Here is a 20,471-nt window from a genome sequence, read left to right on the forward strand (position 1 = left end):
CTTGATTAAGACAAGGTCACTGATGGGGAGCCAATCCCACAAAACCCAGTGAGGTAATCCAAGATCCCCAAATAATCAGCTCCCCTCCCCTGCAGCAACAGGGCCCAGATCTGCTCTGGTGGTTGCTGGCGGGGGACAGGTGGCTTTTTCCCTGGTTCTGATGGTTGCTGCTCTTACCTCTTCTGGAGGCTGTCTGCAGATTTATGTAGAAGTCACTGCACGAGTTACACTTGGCTCACATTTCCATCCTTTTCTTTGCAACCATAAGAATTAGGAAAATTCATATTTTCATGAATACTTAGACTCTGATCCCAGCACACAACTCTGGGAGCTGTGGTCCTGGGCATATGCATATTACATCTGTTCCTTAATCTGGCCTTCTCATGAGTGTTTCTCTGAAGGGGAGCCAAGCCTGAAAAGCCAAGCAAAGCCCACAGGATAATATTTGAACATCTATGCAATGTGCTGTGAATTGTCACATTTTCATATCTCAAATGAGGAAAATTTGGTTTGTGGGTGAAACCTGGAAGAGTATCACTAATTTTGTTTTTTAATTTGATCCCTGGTCATGATGCTTTAACCCATAAAGGTGAAAATCCTTTTGCTCTGAACACTTTGTGAGGGGGCAGCTCACTTCAAACCAGTTATGTGCGAACTTCCTGTGCAGTTGTAGCCGGAACACCACAGCAAATAATTTTTTCCTCCCTTGTTTTATGTTGACTTTCTACTAACATGATAGACAAACTCTCTCTCATATTTTTATGCCATACGAAGGTATCAACACATCTATTCCAGGACTCCAGCCAAGGATCTCTGACATCCACACAGATATCATCACCAAATGTCTTAGTAGCTTTTGATATTAGACTAGATAATTGATGTAGGTTGGTTTTTAACTCTAAGTCTTCTCTTTTCTCTTATAAATTTAGTACAAGTGGTTATAAACATTACTATTGCATTAATCAGCATTAATATTAGCATTAGTATGGGCTGTCCCTGCAGTATGTGAATTTGCACTTGTGCTCCTTTTGCCTTCTGTAATGTATTTGGTTGGTTTACCATTAAACACCAAAGATAAACATTTTCAAAAATGGCTAAATAATGTAGGCACTTCTGAAAACTTTACATTGAGGCTATAAGATTTTTTCCAACCCAGGAAGCCAGTATATGGAGCAGATTCTCGAGTTTAGAAAAGCACTATTTGAAAAAAATAAATTGAAGCTGGTTGAGAAATGATTCTAGTCCTACTGATTGAAAAATGGGTGAGGGTCCAAAACTAAAGTGCAATGACTAATGTTAGTGTATTAAATCGGGAGTAGGCATGATTTGGGTTGCTGTAGATAAGATTATACTGAACTAGATGATATTCTGAACCCTATAGAAGTCAGAGAAAGAAATACAGAAAGACCTGGAGAGGTTAGAAATAACGGCAGGAAAAAGGCAAGGTACTACTTTTATGCAACATAATCACACTCATGTTGCTTGTCTTAGCAGTTTCTTGAGAAGAACTCTGGTGGTCTCTGACCTAGAATTTTTTGGTATAGGGTGCTCACATTAAATTGCTCTTATTATTTTGGTGGAACCTGGGTTTGTTAACTTTCAGGGCATGGTGCAAGACTCATCTTTTCATTCTTGCATTTTCTGAGGATGGAATATGACAGATTGCTTGCCCAGAGCTGGAGCTGGGATGATGACTTTGAGTTTTTCTCTCTATCATAGAATTGAGAGTGTAAGAAATTATGTAATGAGGGTCTGGCTATGGATGATGCCAACAATAGGTAGCATATTTTAATTTTTGTTGGTAATAGGTTTGTACAGATACAATTGATTGGAATTTACTAAGTAATTCTATTCCAATTGGTGATGCACAAGTAGAAATAGACCAGTTCCTTCTGTCTGAGCTATATTGGCTCTATGAGCCTAAAAGGATTTTTTAAAAAAATTCTAACTTATTTTTGACACTAAGCTAAGTCAGCAACTGTGATCTGAATATGCACAGAGCACACACCCGCTGGGTAAGAGGATATCAATTTTACATAGTTATTTTTTTCAGAGTAGCATCTCACTTTAAGTTTTTCTGGAGTCTGTGCTCCCATATGTCACACATGCTCCATAGAAGAGTGCTGTGTGCTGGACACTCCCCAGGCTGCTGTGTGGAGTCCCAAACCACTGGATGCATGAGCTCTGAAGCTTCCTTGGCTATCAATAGAGTGCAGAAGTGTTTTCCCTGCTGGCTTCTCTGGCACATCTCATGGGTGTAGGCTGTCTGTTATCACTTCATGGAAATGCAGCCACATGGCCCAATTAAGATAGGCCCCTAGGACCAGCGCTGACCCCTCTTCCCCCTCCCCCGCCCAACTCTCCTGTGCTTAAACACACCCTCTCGCAGAACTCCAGCTTTATGGACGTTCAAGATTTACTGTTTTAACTCATAAGGGGCCGTGATAGTGAAGGCAACAGACACATCGGCTTCATCAGAGTTTTTAAACACCATTACTCTTTACTTAGATAACAAGAGACATACACAGATCTAGGCAAAATAATCATTTTGTCTACACTTCTCCCTGCCTCAGGTTCCTCACCACTTGGGAGAGCAATTTGGGTTTGGGCAGTACCCTCTAGGGTGTCCGGGATCTTTGTCTCCTGCACACAGTTTCTCTCTGGAATCATGGATTCTCGTTCCCTCTCTCTCTCTCTGTTCCAGGCCACTGGACAGCTCTTTTTGTTTGACCTTGACTGGTGTTGCAGGTAAACAGGACACCTTGTTACAATATCAGGCCCCTCTCTTGCTCTCTCCTGTTCAAAGCTTACTGTTCCTTCCCTGCTATGAGTCCCTCAAGTTTATATGTCTCACAACCAACACCTGATTCTTTTGTTCTGCTGCTGGGGATCTCCCACTCTCCAATCCCAAACCCCTGCAAAGAAGTTTGAGCAAACTGGCTTTTCCCAGTCTTCAGCTATCCTATTTTTCTGTCTGGACCAGGTCTGTTCACTGCTTAATAGCCCGTAATAACTGTTTCTTTCGAAGACTGACTTGTAGGCTCCATTTCCCTGTGTCACTACCCATGGGAATTTCTGTCCAGTGTGGAGGTAAAAAGAGGAGGCACCACATTCAAAATTGTGTTTTCTGCTTGATAAACATACATATAGAGACCGCAAAATCTCAGATAAAAGATGTCCCTTGACAGATTCCCAGACTGTCACCATACTTTTCAAGTGGGATTTTAAAAGACATCTAGGAAAATTCACTTCAATTCACTTTGAATTTCAGTGGAAGCTGGATGCTTAACTCCATGAGGCCCCTTTGAAAATTTTGCCCTTCAAATATATTTTATAAAGATAAGTCAAAACGTGACTTTCTAATGTTTGTTTTTATAAACCTTCAATGTTAACAAGTTGATTTTTTGTCTTTTGTTTTGTTTTTAATTTCATTGTTTAAATTACTAACATGTATTGACAGCTCCAGTTTGGGAAATTTTATTCTCTGGAAATATAAATAGAGGTCAGATATTAGAACAGCAATTCCCAAAGTTTTGAAAACTGAGCCCCCTTTCAACTATATTTCCACACTGTATTAGAAAAAGTGATAAGAATTCACACTGGACTCATTGCTCTAGTATATGATTTCTTTTCATCACAAGAACCTTGATTGGCTTTTCTAAAAGACAGCTAATTTGTGGCATAAAATAGGTATTGGCGCTCTTTGTTTGCTCTGATGGCAGTTTCATAGATATGTCATGTCAATTATTCATCATATCACATCTCAATACACTTGAGTCTAAACTCTGTGTTCTATAACCCTCTAGAAATGAGTGAGCAGGATGTGACCTACTCAGAGCTGAAATTTCATAGTCCTAATGAACAGGAAAGCAGACAGAGAGCTGAGAAGGCCAAGAATGCAGGTATTGTGCTTTAAAAGCTTCTAATTCTATATATGCTGGTCTTTTACTGTAAAGAATCAAACTTCTTCCTCCACTAACTAACTTTCTTCCAGTGTGTTTGTCCCTTCACCCCCTCCCCTGGTTCTTGTCATGCAAACAGCAAGCAGCAACAGATCAGAAGTCCGAAGCGCAGACAATGCAATATTTGCTGGGGTTAGTTTCCATGCAAGCATATTCCGAAGCCCTTCACACCAGTCAGGCGTATCTCTATACGCCGATAGAGTCTGTTTCCCAGTGTCTCCCTTCCCAGCTCTGATGCCACAGAGCCTTGCCTGTGTCCCTGTTCCCATTCCCCCTCCCTTCCAATTTCCCTTCCCCCCACTTCCTGTTTGACCCCAGTTTATCTAGTAATATTCTCAGCTATACCTTAACCAATCATTTTACTGAAATTGAACTAACCAATCCTAACATATTGTAACATAATTCTCTAACCAATTCCATCCCACTATCCTAATTAACTTACACCTAGCAAAATTAATTATACAGCAGACAGAAACAATTAGAGAACCAGACAGATTAACAATAGAAAAGGGGGGGCCATAAAGATAAAACAAGACAGAAATGAGGGTTTCACAACCACAACCATTGATATGTGATTTCTTGCCAGACAGGATGCTATCAAACTAAGTTTTCTTTAACCATCTTAAGATCTGTTTCCTTATCTTTAGCTGCCCCTGCGGCTTAACCAAAGGCCTTAGCCTAAGAACAAGGCCTCAGACTATCCTAGTGAGAGAAGGCCCATACGCAGGCAAACTGTGATTTTGATTCTTTGTTCTTATACCTCTATAACTAGCTAAGTGATAAAAATACACCTACATTCTTAAAGTATAGGCCTTTATAGGCAGGCTTGAATATCTATATTCTACAAGTGTTTGCTAATGTCCTGTTACTGGAAGCTGAGAACAAATCTGGGCCCAAATTGTTTATAGCAGATGGAGAGATCTTAACTATTGTTGATCAAAAGTGTTTCATCAAAAAGTTTTTCAACAAAAATGTCTTTTTGACTAAATCATTTAGATTTTTTGGTTTTGGTTGAAATGTTTCATTTTTTTAAATTAAAGCGTTGAAAAGAAAAATTTTGTTTCACTTCAAAAATGTTGTTTAAGTTAAAGGTTTTGGGTATTATGTTTTGTTTTGGTTATTAAACACACTTTAGCTCTACTTTTTTCCAAAGGAAAAAGGGGAGGGGGGATAAAAGGTGACAGAAAATAGGGCAACCCTTTCCCCACCCCCCAAAAAGCAAAATGCTTACACTTTTTTTTCAGTTGGAAACTAACTGAAAATTGTTAATTTTTTTTCAATTTGTCATGAAAACAATAAAAATAATGAAACATTTTGAATGACGTGAAAAATGTTCATGAACTTCTATCATTCAATAAGTGTTAGTCACAAATCTGCCACCAACAAAGGTGTCTATTTGCTACAATCACTTTCATTAGCTATACAGCTAATGAATGGAAACTATTACTGGTTTGTTGTTTTTTTGGAGGGGGGGGTTGTATACAGCCTTCAAGTTGCAGTGCATAAGTCAATCACCAACTACCTATGGTTAAGAAGAAACCTTTTCCACAGGGATGTTTTTGCATATTGTCCTTTATATGGGATTTACACCTTTCTCTGAAATATTAGGTACTAGTAGGGTGACCAAATAGCAAATATGAAAAATTGGGACGGGGTGGGGGGTAATAGGTGCCTAATTAAGAAAAAGCTCCAAAAATTGGAACTGTCCCTATAAAATCGGGACATCTAGTCACCCTAGGTTATAGCCACTGTTGGAGACAGGATGGTAGACTAGAAGGACAATTGTTCTGATCCAGCATGGCAGTCCCTGTGTTCTTATTTTAGTCCTGGTTGGCTGAATTCTGTCCGTGTGTCACTGAAATTTGTTTAGGCAGTATCAATCTGACACCAGATTATGAGGATAGGGAGGCTCACTTTATTTGATTTTCTCCCTTCTCCTTTCTGTTAGATTCTTCCTCTCTGTCTCCACACCTGCAGCTCACTTTAGTGATTCTTGGAATCTTCTGCCTGGTTTTGTTGGTAACAATAGGTGTCCTGAGTGCTAAGGGTAAGTACTTGCAGAGAAGACACTAATTAGGCCAGATCCTCAGCTGGTGTAAATCAGCATAGCTCCATTGTTTTAACACATTTATCTGTATATTCTCAGATAATGCATTCTGTACTCAGAGTAAGTGCTGTAAGATTAGAGAGAGACACTGTATTCATTCAAAAACAGTTCTTTACCAAAGTATGGAGTCCTCAGTAGTCAATTATGGCTTGGTACCTCTCTTCCCAATTTGTACCCATTTGATTCATAGACTGATAGATTCTAAGGTCAGAAGGGACCATCGTGATCATCTAGTCTGACATCCTGCACATTGCAGGCGACAGAAACTCACCCACTCCTGACGTAGACCCCTAACCTCTGGCTGAGTTACTGAAGTCCTCAAATCATGGTTTAAAGTCTTTAAGTTACAGAGAAGCCACCATTTACACTAGTTTAAACCTGCAGGTGACCCAGGCCCCATGCTGCAGAGGAAGGCAAAAAAACAGCAGGGTCTCAGCCAGTCTGACCCAGGGGAAAAGTCTTTCCTGACCCCAGATATGACAATCAGTCAAACCCTGAGCATGTGGGCAAGACCACCAGGAAGATACCTGAGAAAGAATTCTCTATAGTAAATCAGAGCCCTCTCCATATACTGTCCCATCTTCAGCCATTGGGGATTTTTGCTACTGGCGGTCACCAATTGCCTACATGCCATCCTAGGCAACCCATCATACCATCCCCTGAATTAACTTAAGTTAACTTAACTAACTCCTCTCCCTCCCTGGTATTTAGCCCTCTGATATATTTATAGAGAGCAATCATATCTGGCCTCAGCTTTCTTTTGGTTAGGCTAAACAAGCCAAGCTCTTTGAGTCTCCTCTTATCAAATAGGTTTTCCATTCCTTGGATCATCTCACTAGCCCTTCTCTGCACCTGTTCCAGTTTGAATTCATTCTTCATAAACATAGAAGACCAGAATTGCACACATTATTCCAGATTAGGTCTCACCAGTGCCTTGTATAATGGTACTAACACTTCCCTGTCTCTACTGGAAATACCTCACCTGATGCATCCTAGCACTGCATTAGCTTTTCTCATGGCTGCATCACATTGATGGCTCCTAGTCATGCTGTGACCAAACAATATAGTCATCATCCTTTGTCACTTCTAACTGATAAGTTCCCAGTTTATAGCAAAAATTCTTGTTGTTAGTCCATAAGCGCATGACCTTGCACTTTATACTATTAAAATTTCAGCCCATTTCTATTACTCCAATTTACAAGGTCAACCAGGTCTTCTTGTATTATATTGCAGTCCTCCTCCATATTGGCTCTACTTTCCAACCTTGTGTCATCTGTAAATTTTATTAGCACACTCTCACTTTTTTGAGAAGGTCATTAATAAAGATGTTAAATAAGATTGGTCCCAAGACCGACCCTGGAGCACTCCACTAGTAACCTCCCTGCAGCCTGACAGTTCACCTTTCACTATGACCCATTGTAGTTACTCCTTTAACCAGTTCCTTATCCACCTTTCAGTTCTCATATTAATCCCCATCTTCTCCAATTTAACTAATAATTTCCTATGTGGAACTGTATCAAATGCAATGATTCTTTTCTATGGGAAGAGTAAACTAATCAAAGCTGATGTAATCAAATAATTTTATGGGACACTTGGTGGAAATTAATTAAGTTAGAGACACACACTAAAGGAAATATTGTTAAACTATGACTATTTGGAAATTTGCATGAAGTATTAATGCACAAAAGAATTTAACATGATGACATTGGAACATAATAAACTCATCAATAAGGCCATATCTACACTAGAAATGGTTTGCCAGTATAGCTATACCAGCAAACTGTCCTAGAGTAGATGTAGCTTATATTGGCAAAATGGTGATTTTGATGGTATAGTTTATAATGGGTCCCTGGTAACACTTTTTTACCAGTATAAGCTGTGTTTACGCTAGGGTTTTAGTCAGTAAAATAATATAGCAAAAATCACACCCCAAACTTGACATTGGTAAACTGCCAAAAGTTTCTACTGTAGACCTGACCTATGGAGAGAGAGAGAGATTCAGAAATTCAAGAGACAAATAAGCTTTACCACAGAAAAACCTTCAAGCTCACCCCTCTCCACAGCACTAACTGGCAATGTGCTACTTTGTTTATCTTCACCATCAACACTATCATTTCACAGACAATTTGAAAACCATACCCTATAGATGGCTCAGATGTAGAAGAAACCACATGTTCACATGTTCAGATATAATAACAAACTTACATCTTCAAATATCTCCTATGATTAGACTAGATCATTTCCACCTCCTGTTCTGCTCAGATGGGTTCCCTAATCCTTGACGTCTTCATTTGCCCACTCTGATTAAAATGAGGTTGTGGTTTCTGTTCAGCAGATTGTTGTGCTTCCCCTCTTGTAGAAGTGCTTATTTGTAAGGAGGACAATGCTGTGCAGATAGTTGCCCATGTCACTATTGTGCCCTCTCATATGAATGGCCCCTAATGATTTTTTTTTAGATGATGCTATTTAGTTTTGCAGAATCCCAGCTTTCCTTTGTAAAAAGTGAGTCTATTATTATGGTTACAAAGAAAACCTCAAAAATGAATGGCAGAGCTGCCTAAGTGATTCCTGGAACAATAGCCCTGAAAGGGATGAGCTGCCCCATTCCTCTCAGTGAGGTGTTAACTCAGATGCCCACTGATAATAATTTAAATGCTAACATTAACTATTTAATTCCTCATGTAAGAAAGGAGCGGGAGGATCACAAATCAGCACAATCTGCTTTGAGAAACAGCTAATTTCGGTGCTCGACATGACTGGCATTTTGGAGATAATACTTTTAAAATCCCCACTTGGACAAAAAGGAGCCATACCATAGAATCCTAGGACAGCCCATGGGCATATATATTCAGGCTCCACTGAGGAGGAGCCCAGTGGAGCTCAGAGCCTGATCATATTTTGAAAACAATCTGTGTAAGTGGTGCCTCATTTTGATGACTAACATGGAACAAAATTTATTCTGTTTATAAATAGTAGCACTACCCTTTCCCCCAATTTAACAGAGATTAAAAATCAGTGTTGGTTATTATTTTTATATTATATTATGTTTTTGCACATGGTCTGTTAGCCAGGTTACAAAACCAGTCTTTTTCTTTTACTATCCAAGTAGTGCTTTACTAATTTGCGAGCTCCTTAAATACCAAAATAAATCTGAAGAAGATAAATATTTCTCTTAGAGGACCTGTAGAGCAAAAGACAATTGATTTAATAAAGGCTACTTCAGTTTCAATTTTATGTGGCAGTTTTTGTTACTTTAAGTTCTCCAGAATGAAAACCCCAACAAACAACATGAATTATTGGAAAACCTCACCCAACTGCAGAAAACTCTGGAAATCTGCCAGCAGCAAAAAGATGATCTCCAAGCAAAGAACACAAACCTCACAAATATGGTGAACATTAAAGGTATCAGTTGAAGCTCACTATTCTCTTATAGCCCTCAGAGTAACATTTTTGTTTCATTAGAATCTTCATTCCCCTTGTCCTTATTAACAAAAGAGCTTTCTCAGGGTTCTTCTCTCCCTGTGCACACACTGCCCCAGAGCCTGAGCTAATTGTAAATAGAAAGGAAAGCCACAAAAGAATCTGCGGGAATTGTTGGGCACCCAGCATGGGTCATACTCAATGATCGTTGGCTCGTTAGTGTCAGGGTTTTGAGACATGGGTGTATCCACTCCCAATAGGAATCACCCGATTCCTTCCTGTACCTTTGGGAATTACAGGAAATCACCCAATAATGACAAACTAACCATAGATGAACTGGTCATATAATTGTATGGGACACTTGGGGGAGAATAATGAAGTCATGCACCCTCTTAGGGAAAGGCTGTTAAACTAGGGCCACTGGGGAAGTTGCAACAGGAATCCGTGCACAGCAGACCCAAAAATGATGGTACTGAAACAAAATAAACTCGCATATAGACAGAAGAATATGGCAACAGACAAATAGACCCAGATATACTGAGCACCTTACATCCTCCTCAGCCAATTCCTATTAGACTAAAGCATTTTCTACTTCCTCTCTTCTCCAGCAGACTCCTTTTACCCATCCCCCATGACATCCCGAATTTCCCACTTAATCTAAAAAGGCTGCTATGGTTTCACTGTTGCAGAAGCATTTTGTTGTGAGGAGCACAATGCTCTGTTATGATTTGCAGTGTTGCTTTATGTTTATGTGCTTGTTTGTTTGGTGATTCTTGCTACCCTTCCCAGATGTATTTCAGTTTCTGCATCTCCTCTTCATGACCCACAATCTGCTGTACAAAAAATCATGTTCAGGATCTGTGTAGAGTAGAGGGCCAGGAGACAGAGGATGACGGAGAGTAGAGATTATTGTCCTTGTCTAGATTGGATTTTTTGGTTATGTGGTGTTCATTGATTGTCAATCAACATATTTTAGTGAACACATCCAAAAACTGTAGTCTCTAAGGTGCCACAAGTACTCCTTTTCTTTTTGAGAATACAGACTAACACGGCTGCTACTCTGAAACCTGTAGTCTAGACAAGATCACTGAGAGCTTTACTTGGGTCAGTAAGCAGCCAATGGTCAGTATCTGATTTTAAACACCGTCACTTGTATCTGAGTTCACTAAGCTCCACAACAACCCATTGCAATCTTAGTATGTCACTGAAGATGTTCCAGATACATGGGGCAGTACTAGATGTGTCTTTTGCTCCAGGTGAACCAGCAACAGAAAAATGGCTATTTGACCTCATCTTCTTCTGTGCTTTCATTAAGCATAATTGTGTTTAACTGCCTGTTTCATCCACATTCCACTTGGCTGAGTCCTTAAATTCAGTTTACTTTGCTCCCTTTTCCCATAGTTTCCTCCCCTAGAGATGAAGCACATATTGTTAAGATGGGACATTTTCATGTTATAAGTGGTTGGATTCCTTGCCAAATAACCCTAATTTCCCACCCTCATTGAACCCTGTTCCCACAACTCTTGTCACTTATTTGTGGCCTTTGACTCCATGCTGAAATCTTCCCCACTCTCACTATTCCTCCTTCCCGGTGCAGAATCTTGAGGACTTCTTCAAAGAAAAGATCAACTCCTCCCTTTCTTCTGTCCTCTTCTCCCTCCCCTGTACTCTGAAAATGTGTACTCCTTTCACCAATCCTTCCTTCTTTCATCAATTAATTCCTTCCTTCTTTTGTCGAGTGTTATTGTTAAATGTTTTCACTTTTCATCTTTTCTTTTGAACCTTTTACTTAGTGGATTTCAAAATTGCCCTCAAGATTATTCTTCTAGGTCTTCTTCCTTCCTTCGTTCCTTCCTGCCTTTGGGACTGTCTATACATTATATAAATTATATATGCATTAGGTAGGTGAGTCCTTATTTGTGCTTGTTTTTCCAGTGTTACAAAGTGTTACAAGGGAGTGGGTGGGTCTTGAAAATCACCAAAAGATGTCATGTAATTTATGGACAACTCCCTCCTTTCTTCCAGTGATTTCTCCATCTCTTTTGATAAAGCAACAGATTTTTCAGGTTCTCTCATCCAGCGCAACATGGGCTTGTTTGGATTTCATGGTAGCAAGGTTGTATGCTGTACCTCTGAGTTACAGCAAGATTTTAATGGATTTTATCTCTATTTAGGTTTTTTTGGGGAGCACATCCATGTGTAAGCGGGGGAATAGTCCCGCTATTGTGGGGAACTTTCCTGGCTTCTGCACTACCCCAGGGAAGTGGGCTAGTGAAAGGATCTGAGTTCTTGCTCCCACTTCCTTTACGCAGTGGCCTCCCTGCCCTTGAGGACTCCCCTTCCACTCTCCTGTCTGGCAGAGTCCTCGTAACCCCAACAAGACTGGGCCCAGGATTCCTGAGGGGCTCGACCCCAACCTTGCTGCAGTCACCTAGGATAGGGGCTAAGCTGTCTGCACTTAGCCCTGGGCTTACTCTGCACTGGGCACTTCTCTGATCCACTGACCATTACATGCAATTTAAAGCAAATGCAAGTTATTTAATCAACAATTAATTTTAAAAAGAATAAGGGAAAATGGGAAAGGTTAAAGGAAACACCTCAACCCGCTCTGTGACAGGGAACATCACAAACAGTGTCTCTGGAATGTCAGGGCAGTTCAGTCTGTTCCTTGTAAGTCCCAGGCCTTCTTCTCAGGCTCTGGCTATGCTGTAGGGATGCTGTGGGTTGGACACTTGCTCTGGTGGTGGCCACAAACTCTCAGGCTCTAAGTGGTAGGATCTTTCTTCCCAGTGTCACCCCCACCCTATCGGGGTTATGATCCAAGCCTGGCCTGCAGAGCTTCTTGGCTGAGGCGTCTCCCCGTGCTGGGCCCGCTGCCCAGGGTCCCCCTCGGTCTTCCCAGCTGCTCACCGCACCCAGCTCCGGACTGCTCCAGCCCCAGCTCCACCACTCTGTCTCTGCGCTGCTGCTGCTCTGCCTCCAGCTCCCTGGGCTGCTTCTTCTCCCTTGGCCCCTCTGGCTCTGGTTTCTGCAGGTCTGCTCTGCAGGCTGCTTCTGTGACTCTGCTCCCAGCACTGACCTGCTTCCTGGGCTGCTTTTCTGGCCCCGCTGGCTCTGGTTGCTGCAGCTCTGCTTCCAGGGCAAGTCTGCTCTCTCTGGGCTGTGCCTCTGGCTTTGGAGCTGCAGCTCTGCTCCCAGGACAGGATCTGCTCTCTCTGGGCTGCTTTTCTGGTCCCTCTGGATCTGGCACAGCTCTGGTCCCCAGCTTAGCTTGGGCCCCTGCTTTCTCCTTAGCTCGGCCACACTCATCTGACCCGCGCAAGTCCAGCTCACACAGAGGACGGGACCTTCCTGGACTCCTGAGTCCCTGATTAGCCCGTCCACCCTGTCATTCAGGCTGACCTGGAGCATTGGCCTCTCCCCATTGTTCCTGGGGGCTGTCAATCTCAGGGTCCCCCTTGACCCTTCCCCCTTTTTAGTACTGGGAGCTAGCAACTAAAACACCCCCACTGAATGTTAGTAAGGGGGCAACAGTCCCCTTACACATGTGCACTCCTGTTACTTCATTCTATCTAAATCTTTAGCTGTTTTCCTCGCTACTTAGCTTAGATATTGGCAGCACCAGTATATCTAGTTTTGATTTCATTGGAGTGATGATGACACAAAACTGGAGTAAGAGTGGTGAATCAGCCCTTAAGAACTGACAGTCTTTCAGTCTCTTAAAATATTCACTGCCTCCACCCCAGAGATTAGAAATCAAACTAAATTGTCAATTGTTTTTGCATACATTCCATTTTAAAACCACTCAGTGCTCTTTTTAATATCCAAGTAGCATTTACTATTTTGCTAGCTCCTTAAGTACCAAAAAAAATTAAACACAAATTAAGAATGAAATGAAAAATTAAACATATCTCTAAGCAGACCTATAGAACAAAAGGCAACTTATAAAAACTTACAAAATTTACAAGTGGTACAGTATGTGTGAATTTATTCTGAATTTTAGTTCTGCAGAACAAAACCCTCAACAAGCAATGTGAAATTGTGGAAAATATCACCCAACTGCAGAAAACACTGGACATCTGCCACCAGCAAAGAGATAATCTCCAAGCAAAGAACACAAACCTCACAAATATTGTGAACATGAAAGGTAGTGACTCATGTTCACTATTCTTTTATAGCCCGTAGAGTAACATTTTTGTTTTATTAGATTCCTGTTCACCTTGTCATTATTAACAACAGAGCTTTCTCGGGGTTCCTCTGTCCCTGTGCACACACTGTCCAAGGGCCTGATCTAATTGTTAATAGTAAGGAAAGCCACAAAAGAATCTTTGCGGGAAGTGTTGGGCATCCAGCATGGGTTATACTCAATGATCCCAAGCACTCTAACTTCAGGGTTTTGTAACGTGGGCAAATCAGTTTCCAATTTGTCACCCAATTCCTTCCTGTTCCTTTGGCAGTGACAGAATGTGACCCACAAATGACAAACTGACTCATGTCTCATTCATGTCACCATGTCATATATGATGTTTCCTTCCTCCCTGGGTGCTCTCATTTCCTCTCTTGTTCATGGGGCCCACAAATAATTGCAATTTCTGTGACCATGGATAATAGCAATTCACTGACGAGACTGGGTCAGCATTTAAGTGGATCAGCATTAAGTCAGTACACTAGTGGGATGTAGCATACACCTGTTCAAAATTTTCCCTAAACCCCTGATCAAGCTCTTCCATTCTAGGGCTCTGCTTGCAGACATACATGCCAAGGACTGTGCTAGAAGGTGACAGATGAGAGAAATCCTGGTGTCCTTCTTTTTTTTAATTTTAAATTGCAGGTTTAGGCCCAGTTTTTCCTTTTCATATTTCAATGGAAAAATCTTTATCATTCCTGATAATTTGGGGATGTATCTCACTTGCACCTCCCCATATGTTGGACCTTTGAGCAGACAATGACTCTGCAGTTCAGCCTCTTCTCTCTTACATTGGTTGCACGTATGTTCTTCTCTGGGACAGACGGTGCCTGGCCTAGTTCCATTAATGATGCTAGCCTCCTCTAAGTAAGGAGGGTGAGGCTATGCTGGACTAGGGATGCTACCTCTTGGATTCTGCATGGTTGTTTTCTAATAGTCCCAAATTCATGGCCAGCATCAGTTGAACTTGATGGCCTGTGATGGGATGTTAGATGGTGTGAGATCTGAGTTACTAGAGAAAATTCTTTTCTGTGTATCTGGCTGGTGAGTCTTGCCCATATGCTCAGGGTTTAGCTGATCGCCATATTTGGGGTCAGGAAGGAATTTTGGAAGAGATTGGAAGAGGCCTTGGAGGTTTTTCATCTTCCTCTGTTTCATGGGGCACGGGTCACTTGCTGGAGGATTCTCCGCTCCTTGAAGCCTTTAAACCACATTTTGAGGACTTCAATAGCTCAGACATAGTTGAGAGGTTTTTCGCAGGAGTGGGTGGGTGAGATTCTGTGGCCTGTGTTGTGCAGGAGGTCAGATTAGATGATCATAATGGTCCCTTCTGACCTTAATATCTATGAAAACCTGAGATACACAGACTCAGCAGCAGAATTAATTACTTTTAATTTCAGATCACAGACTTTTGCCACTTGAAGACTCTATTCCAGTTTAGAATGGTGGTGCACAAACATGCCAGTGCAGCCAATACGTTATGACCCCTCACAGGAAACTGCATCAGACAGAAATGTGATGGACCTATAATATCTCTTTTTCAAGGAAATAAATGCAGACCTTGCCCAGAGAGCTGAATACAGCATGGAGAGAAGTGTTACCATTTTTCTAAGGAAATGAAAACATGGCACAAGAGTAAAGAATACTGTTCTTTTTGGGGATCCCTACTGCTTAAAATAAAGAACAAGGAAGAGCTGGTAGGGAATACACCCTGTTATTTTGTTTCCTGTATATTCTAAACTATACCTGCATATATCCCTGTGATGGGGAAGTAGAATAAGAATGGTCATGTTGTAAGGATAGTGTGACTCTCTAAACTTTCCTGTGTTGTATTCAATGCTAAATTACCTAAGAGAGCTTGACCAGACTTTGGGAATGAATGAATAAAAATTCTAAAACTACCTGAAGGGCTTAAAGGAAGTGTGACAACAGCAGGTCTAGGGTTTAATGCTCAGTACAGCTACGTGGGTGGGGGTGTGGCAAGCGACCAAAATGCATTTCTAGTATCTCACTAACAGGGCCCAGGATTTCTCTTGGGCTAGTGCTCTCTGCTCATTGAGAAAAGAGTGTTTCTTCTCCTTCCACAGTAATTCCCCTGGATAATTAATGACATTGTAGTAGCAGTTTCCCAAGAGAGTCCCCATCAGTTTTCCCTAGCCAGAAGGAAAGTAGGCAGGATGCTGAACCTGAGGAGGAGGAAGGAATTACATTTAAGAAATATTTTCTGTAAAATGTACTCAAAGATCTTCTGGGGAAAAAGGAGAATGTGTTTGACCAACATCCAGGGACCTCAGCATTCTGGCTGTGACCATGACTCATTAGCTTCCCTCCCATCCCTTATATCCACACACTCATACCATGCTTTGAGCTGATTTGCTTTTGTTTCCACACAGGATTTCATAAAGTCTCAGGCCTCATTTCACTGGATTGGATTATCCCGTATGGCAATCGGTCATGGCTGGGTGTGGCAGGATGGCACAGCCCACTCCACTGACCTGTAAGTCTCAAGCACACTTAGAAATAGTTCAATTTTTTTATATCCTAGTGTATTTCTTACCAAATTTTTACTGTGTCAATGGGAAGGGGAATAAAGATTATTCAATACTCTAAAGTAGGTGCCACAGCCCTGACACACCTGGGCTGATGTTGCCTGCAGAAAGAAGCATTGAGTCAAACAGTATGGGGAAAGGGCTGGTTAAATCCCTCCAAGGGGTTTCAGAGTCCAAGCCATCAGGTGCAGCTGAGTCTAGGTAGGCTCAGAAAGATCATATATATGGGCTGAGCTCCCTCTTGGAAGTAGAGAGTGGGGTTTGCTAATTGGAAGCAGGACGGGGGTCTCTGGATACATTTGACTTGTCCTACATATGTTGTTTTGTTTTGATTACAGAGCTGAGTTTTTCTTGTTGAGAGGATTTTTTTGTTGTTGTTTTATGGATAAAAACATGAAGATTCAGACTGAGCTATCTGGATCCATGGTTTCATGGCACAGACTTTTTGAAGGACAGAGTTATCACTGATTGAAATTCAATCAGAGTTGTTTATTGAACAGAGTTGTTTATTTCTAGAAGTGCTGTTAACGTATGCTCCAAACTGAGCAGGGTTTAAAGGGTCAAAGTAACAAAATCACACGACACATACACAAATACATTACAAGAATATTATTAGGGTTTCAAATTCAAGCACTCAAAAGTTAGGCAATAACAGACTTAAGGTTGCGTGTGCAAACTTAATTCAGCTCCCTTGTGCATAGCGTTATGCAGAGGTAGTCCAATTATTTTTTGTTAAGGTCCAAATTTCTTGGTCAATGTGTAGCCTAGTCCAGACTCCAGAGAAATATTTTTGACACCGCAGTGACAATAATGATAATTATAAATAAATAAAAAGATTTTGCAGTCCATTCAAAAGCATCTGGCGGTCCGGTTTTAGCCCATGGTCTGCCTATTGACTACGCCTGTGATACAGTATTTAATTACATGACCACATACTATTGTATTTCCATAGAATGGCTGCCTCAATCAGTGCACAGAATGGATGTGTAATATTTTGTTTTATACTCATAGTTCAATCATGGCTCTAGGCTTTATTTACTGTATTCAGTGCCAGATAAGAAAGGAAGAATGAAGGCGTTCATCACTATAATATCCAAGTGTTTCACAAACATAAATTAATTTATCTTCACAATACCGCTGTGAGGTGAGTGGGAGGCATGATGCTCGTGTTACAGATGGGGAGCTGAGCCACAGAGATTAAGGTTGAAGTAGAACTGGTTGGATAATTTATTGTCAGAAAATGATTCTGAAGAAAAAAAGCTGGTTTTATAAGTGCCTGTTTTTATAAGTGGGTCAGATTGCTAGACATACTTGTCTGAAATAAGTTACATATAACAGATAAGGCTAAAAGCTCTGTCTCAGAGGAAAGTCTTTTTAGCCAGCACAAAGTGACAGATTATGACCCCCTGATTTACATTAGTGAGCAGTTATCCACTTTAGTATTAATCCAATTAATATCTGCAGGATTACTGCTGTGAGCGACTACTCACCTATGTGTGTAAGGGGATCAGAATCTGGCCCTGAACAAGGGAAGTAGCCCACAGTGATACAAGACATGTGAGTAGCCCAGCATTGGATTAGCAGGGGGGCTGCAGGAGATTGGTCCTGCTTTGAGCAGGAGGTTCAACTAGATGACCTCCTGATGTTCCTTCCAACACTGATATTCTATGATTCTATGACTGAGGGGGCATTGGCAGAGCTGTGAGGGGAGCCCAGGACTGGGAAAGGGGGGGGCTGCCAGGCGGGATTGAGGTTAATTGCCAGAGTTGTGTGGAATAAATGAAACTTGCTCAAAACCAGCCTGCAGTCTGTCTAGCCCTAGTCAACTCTTTAGTCCCCCCAATTTTCCTAAATCCCAAATTAATGCACATTTTTAATCAATTCTGCTTGTCCTGGGTCCTGAATCATACCAAAGCTATTTCTTTCTTTGTATATATCTGGCATCTACCCCCAAGATTTAGGCACATCAATTTTATAAATTTGTTTGTGATTTCAGCAAGTCTGGTGTGTCTGACAGTAAAATGTTTCTTTTAAAAGTTTTCCAGTAAAGATACAAGAGCCTGGAGAAAAATGTGCACTTTTCAAAGCTGGGGAAGCCTTCTCCTATAACTGTACAGGCCAATATCACTATATTTGTGAAAAGAAGGCTACTCAGAAAAAGACGACTGAACTGGCAAAAAGAAGATTATAGTATCCATGGCAATCAGAATCGATGACATTCCAAAGGGAAAGATAATTCACCTCTTGAGTTTGCAGAGTTGCCATTTTCAATGAGGAGCAGCAACTTCTGATGATAAACAATGTCCCTTTCAGAAATTTTCACAGACAATCAAAACACTCCTACCATGCATGCTGATTTATCAAACATGGCTGGGAATGGCAGAGTTTATTTTAAAGGATCAGTTAGTTCACCATGAAGATAAGAAACTGGATTTATTTTTATTTTATTGCATCCCATACTCCCTGTGTCAAGTTCTGCATTTGTAATTCCATGTTTTGTTTTGTTTTGTTTTTTGCCTCATGATAAATAGTTGTTTTACTTCACACTGAGTTTGCAAGATCAACAACCAACCAGGGAAGAAAGTAGATGGGAAAAGTCTTGATTTTAGCCAAGTGTTAGCTGCACTTAGACTCCCTCTTACATTCACAAAAATTACACGTTTCAGAGTAGCAGCCGTGTTAGTCTGTATTCGCAAAAAGAAAAGGAGTACTTGTGGCACCTTAGAGACTAACAAATTTATTAGAGCATAAGCTTTCGTGAGCTACAGCTCACTTCATCGGATGCAAAAATTACAGTGGTTTAACTGAAATTGGTTTATAATCACTTTAATTAAGCTTGGGGCATGATTCACAAGGGGACCTAAAGAGGGCAGTTAAGCACCTAAATCCAACATTTATGCAACACCAGCGTTCACTACCCCCATCCCCAACGCTTAGCTGCTGCCTAATACTGTAGGTGCCGAAAGGCCTTGGCACCTAAGTCTCCACCAATAAGGCCTCCAAGGCACCTACATTTCTGCAGGGGGGGCATGTGCAAAGCCTAATCATTGGGCTATTGGGCATTCTGGTTTCTCTCAATCTCTCCTAATGGACTTGTTCCACTTTCTATTAAACATTCATTGGCCAAGAAAGAGAATGACTTCATAGCCCAGTGGGTAGGACACTCACATGGGAGACTCGGGTTCAAATCTTTGTTCTGAATCAGGCAGAGTGAGGATTTGAACAAAGGTCTCCTAAGTGAGAACTTTAACTATTAGTTATAAGGGGGGTACTACCTAGCAAGCAGTGCTAGAACCAGAATGGATCTCTGGGTAGTGAGGGCTTTCCCACCAGCATAATTAAACCACCCCCAATGAGCAGCAGTAGCTATGTTGGTGGGAGAGCGACTCCCACTAATACATCGTTGTTCACACTCATGCTTTTGTTGGTGAAACTTATGTCGGTCAGGGGTGTGTTTTTTTTTTCACACCCCTGACCATCAAAAGTTTTGCTGACAAAAGTGCCAGTGTAGGCAAAGCCTTAGTCACCAGAATGCTGGCCCAATTTTGGCACCCACCATTCTATCACAATCTATTAGACTACATTCAGTAAAGGCGTGGTTGTGCAGGTGGTGTTGGAGAGAGGGTTTTGGATTCTTCGGCCACTGGATGTTGTTCCAAGAAGAAGGATTGCTCGGAAGAGATGGGAACCACCTAACAAAGAGAGGGAAGAGCATCTTCACAGGCAGGCTTGCTAACCAATGAGGAGGGCTTTAAACTAGGTTTACCGGGGGATGGAGACCTAAGCACTGAGGTAAGTGGGGAAGTGGGAGGAAACAAAAGGAGGAGGGCACAACAGGGGAGGTCTCCTGATTCATACTGAGAAAGTAGGGCAATCAGCTAGTTATCTTAGGTGCCTGTACACGAATGCAGGAAGCCTGGGAACCAAGCATGAAGAATTGGAAGTCCTAGCACAGTCAAGGAACTATGATATGATTGGAATAACAGAGACTTGTTGGGGTAACTCACATGACTGGAGCACTGTCATGGATGGGTATAAACTGTTCAAGAAGGACAGGAGGTGGAGAAAAGGGGGGAGGAGTTGCACTGTATGTAAGAAAGCAGTATGATTGCTCAGAGTTCCAATATGAAACTGGAGAAAAAGCCTGTTGAGAGTATTTGGGTTACGTTAAGAGGCGAGAGCAACAAGGGTGATGTCATGGAGGTCATCGGCTATAGACCACCAGGCCAGGAGGATGAGGTCAACGA

General features: G+C 41.5%; 1 protein-coding gene across 2 annotated transcripts; it reads left to right on the forward strand.

Moving 5' to 3' along the window:
* Positions 1 to 632: 632 nt before the first annotated feature.
* On the forward strand, positions 633 to 18,711 carry LOC122457787 (T-cell surface glycoprotein YE1/48-like). 2 transcript variants are annotated; one of them, XR_006277462.1, is made up of 8 exons: positions 633 to 828; positions 3,807 to 3,902; positions 5,911 to 6,009; positions 9,328 to 9,471; positions 13,493 to 13,636; positions 15,221 to 15,372; positions 16,069 to 16,172; positions 18,262 to 18,711. XR_006277462.1 is itself a non-coding variant. In XM_043503909.1 (7 exons), the coding sequence occupies exons 1-6, from the start codon at positions 762 to 764 to the stop codon at positions 16,167 to 16,169; spliced, it is 651 nt and encodes a 216-aa protein (XP_043359844.1). In that variant the 5' UTR covers positions 633 to 761; the 3' UTR covers positions 16,170 to 16,172; positions 18,262 to 18,711. The 2 variants fall into 2 exon arrangements, 1 of the variants encoding a protein (XP_043359844.1); XM_043503909.1 differs by lacking the exon at positions 15,221 to 15,372.
* Positions 18,712 to 20,471: the final 1,760 nt, after the last annotated feature.

Source organism: Dermochelys coriacea, chromosome 1, assembly GCF_009764565.3.
Source record: "Dermochelys coriacea isolate rDerCor1 chromosome 1, rDerCor1.pri.v4, whole genome shotgun sequence".
In the NCBI taxonomy this organism is placed as follows: domain Eukaryota; kingdom Metazoa; phylum Chordata; order Testudines; family Dermochelyidae; genus Dermochelys; species Dermochelys coriacea.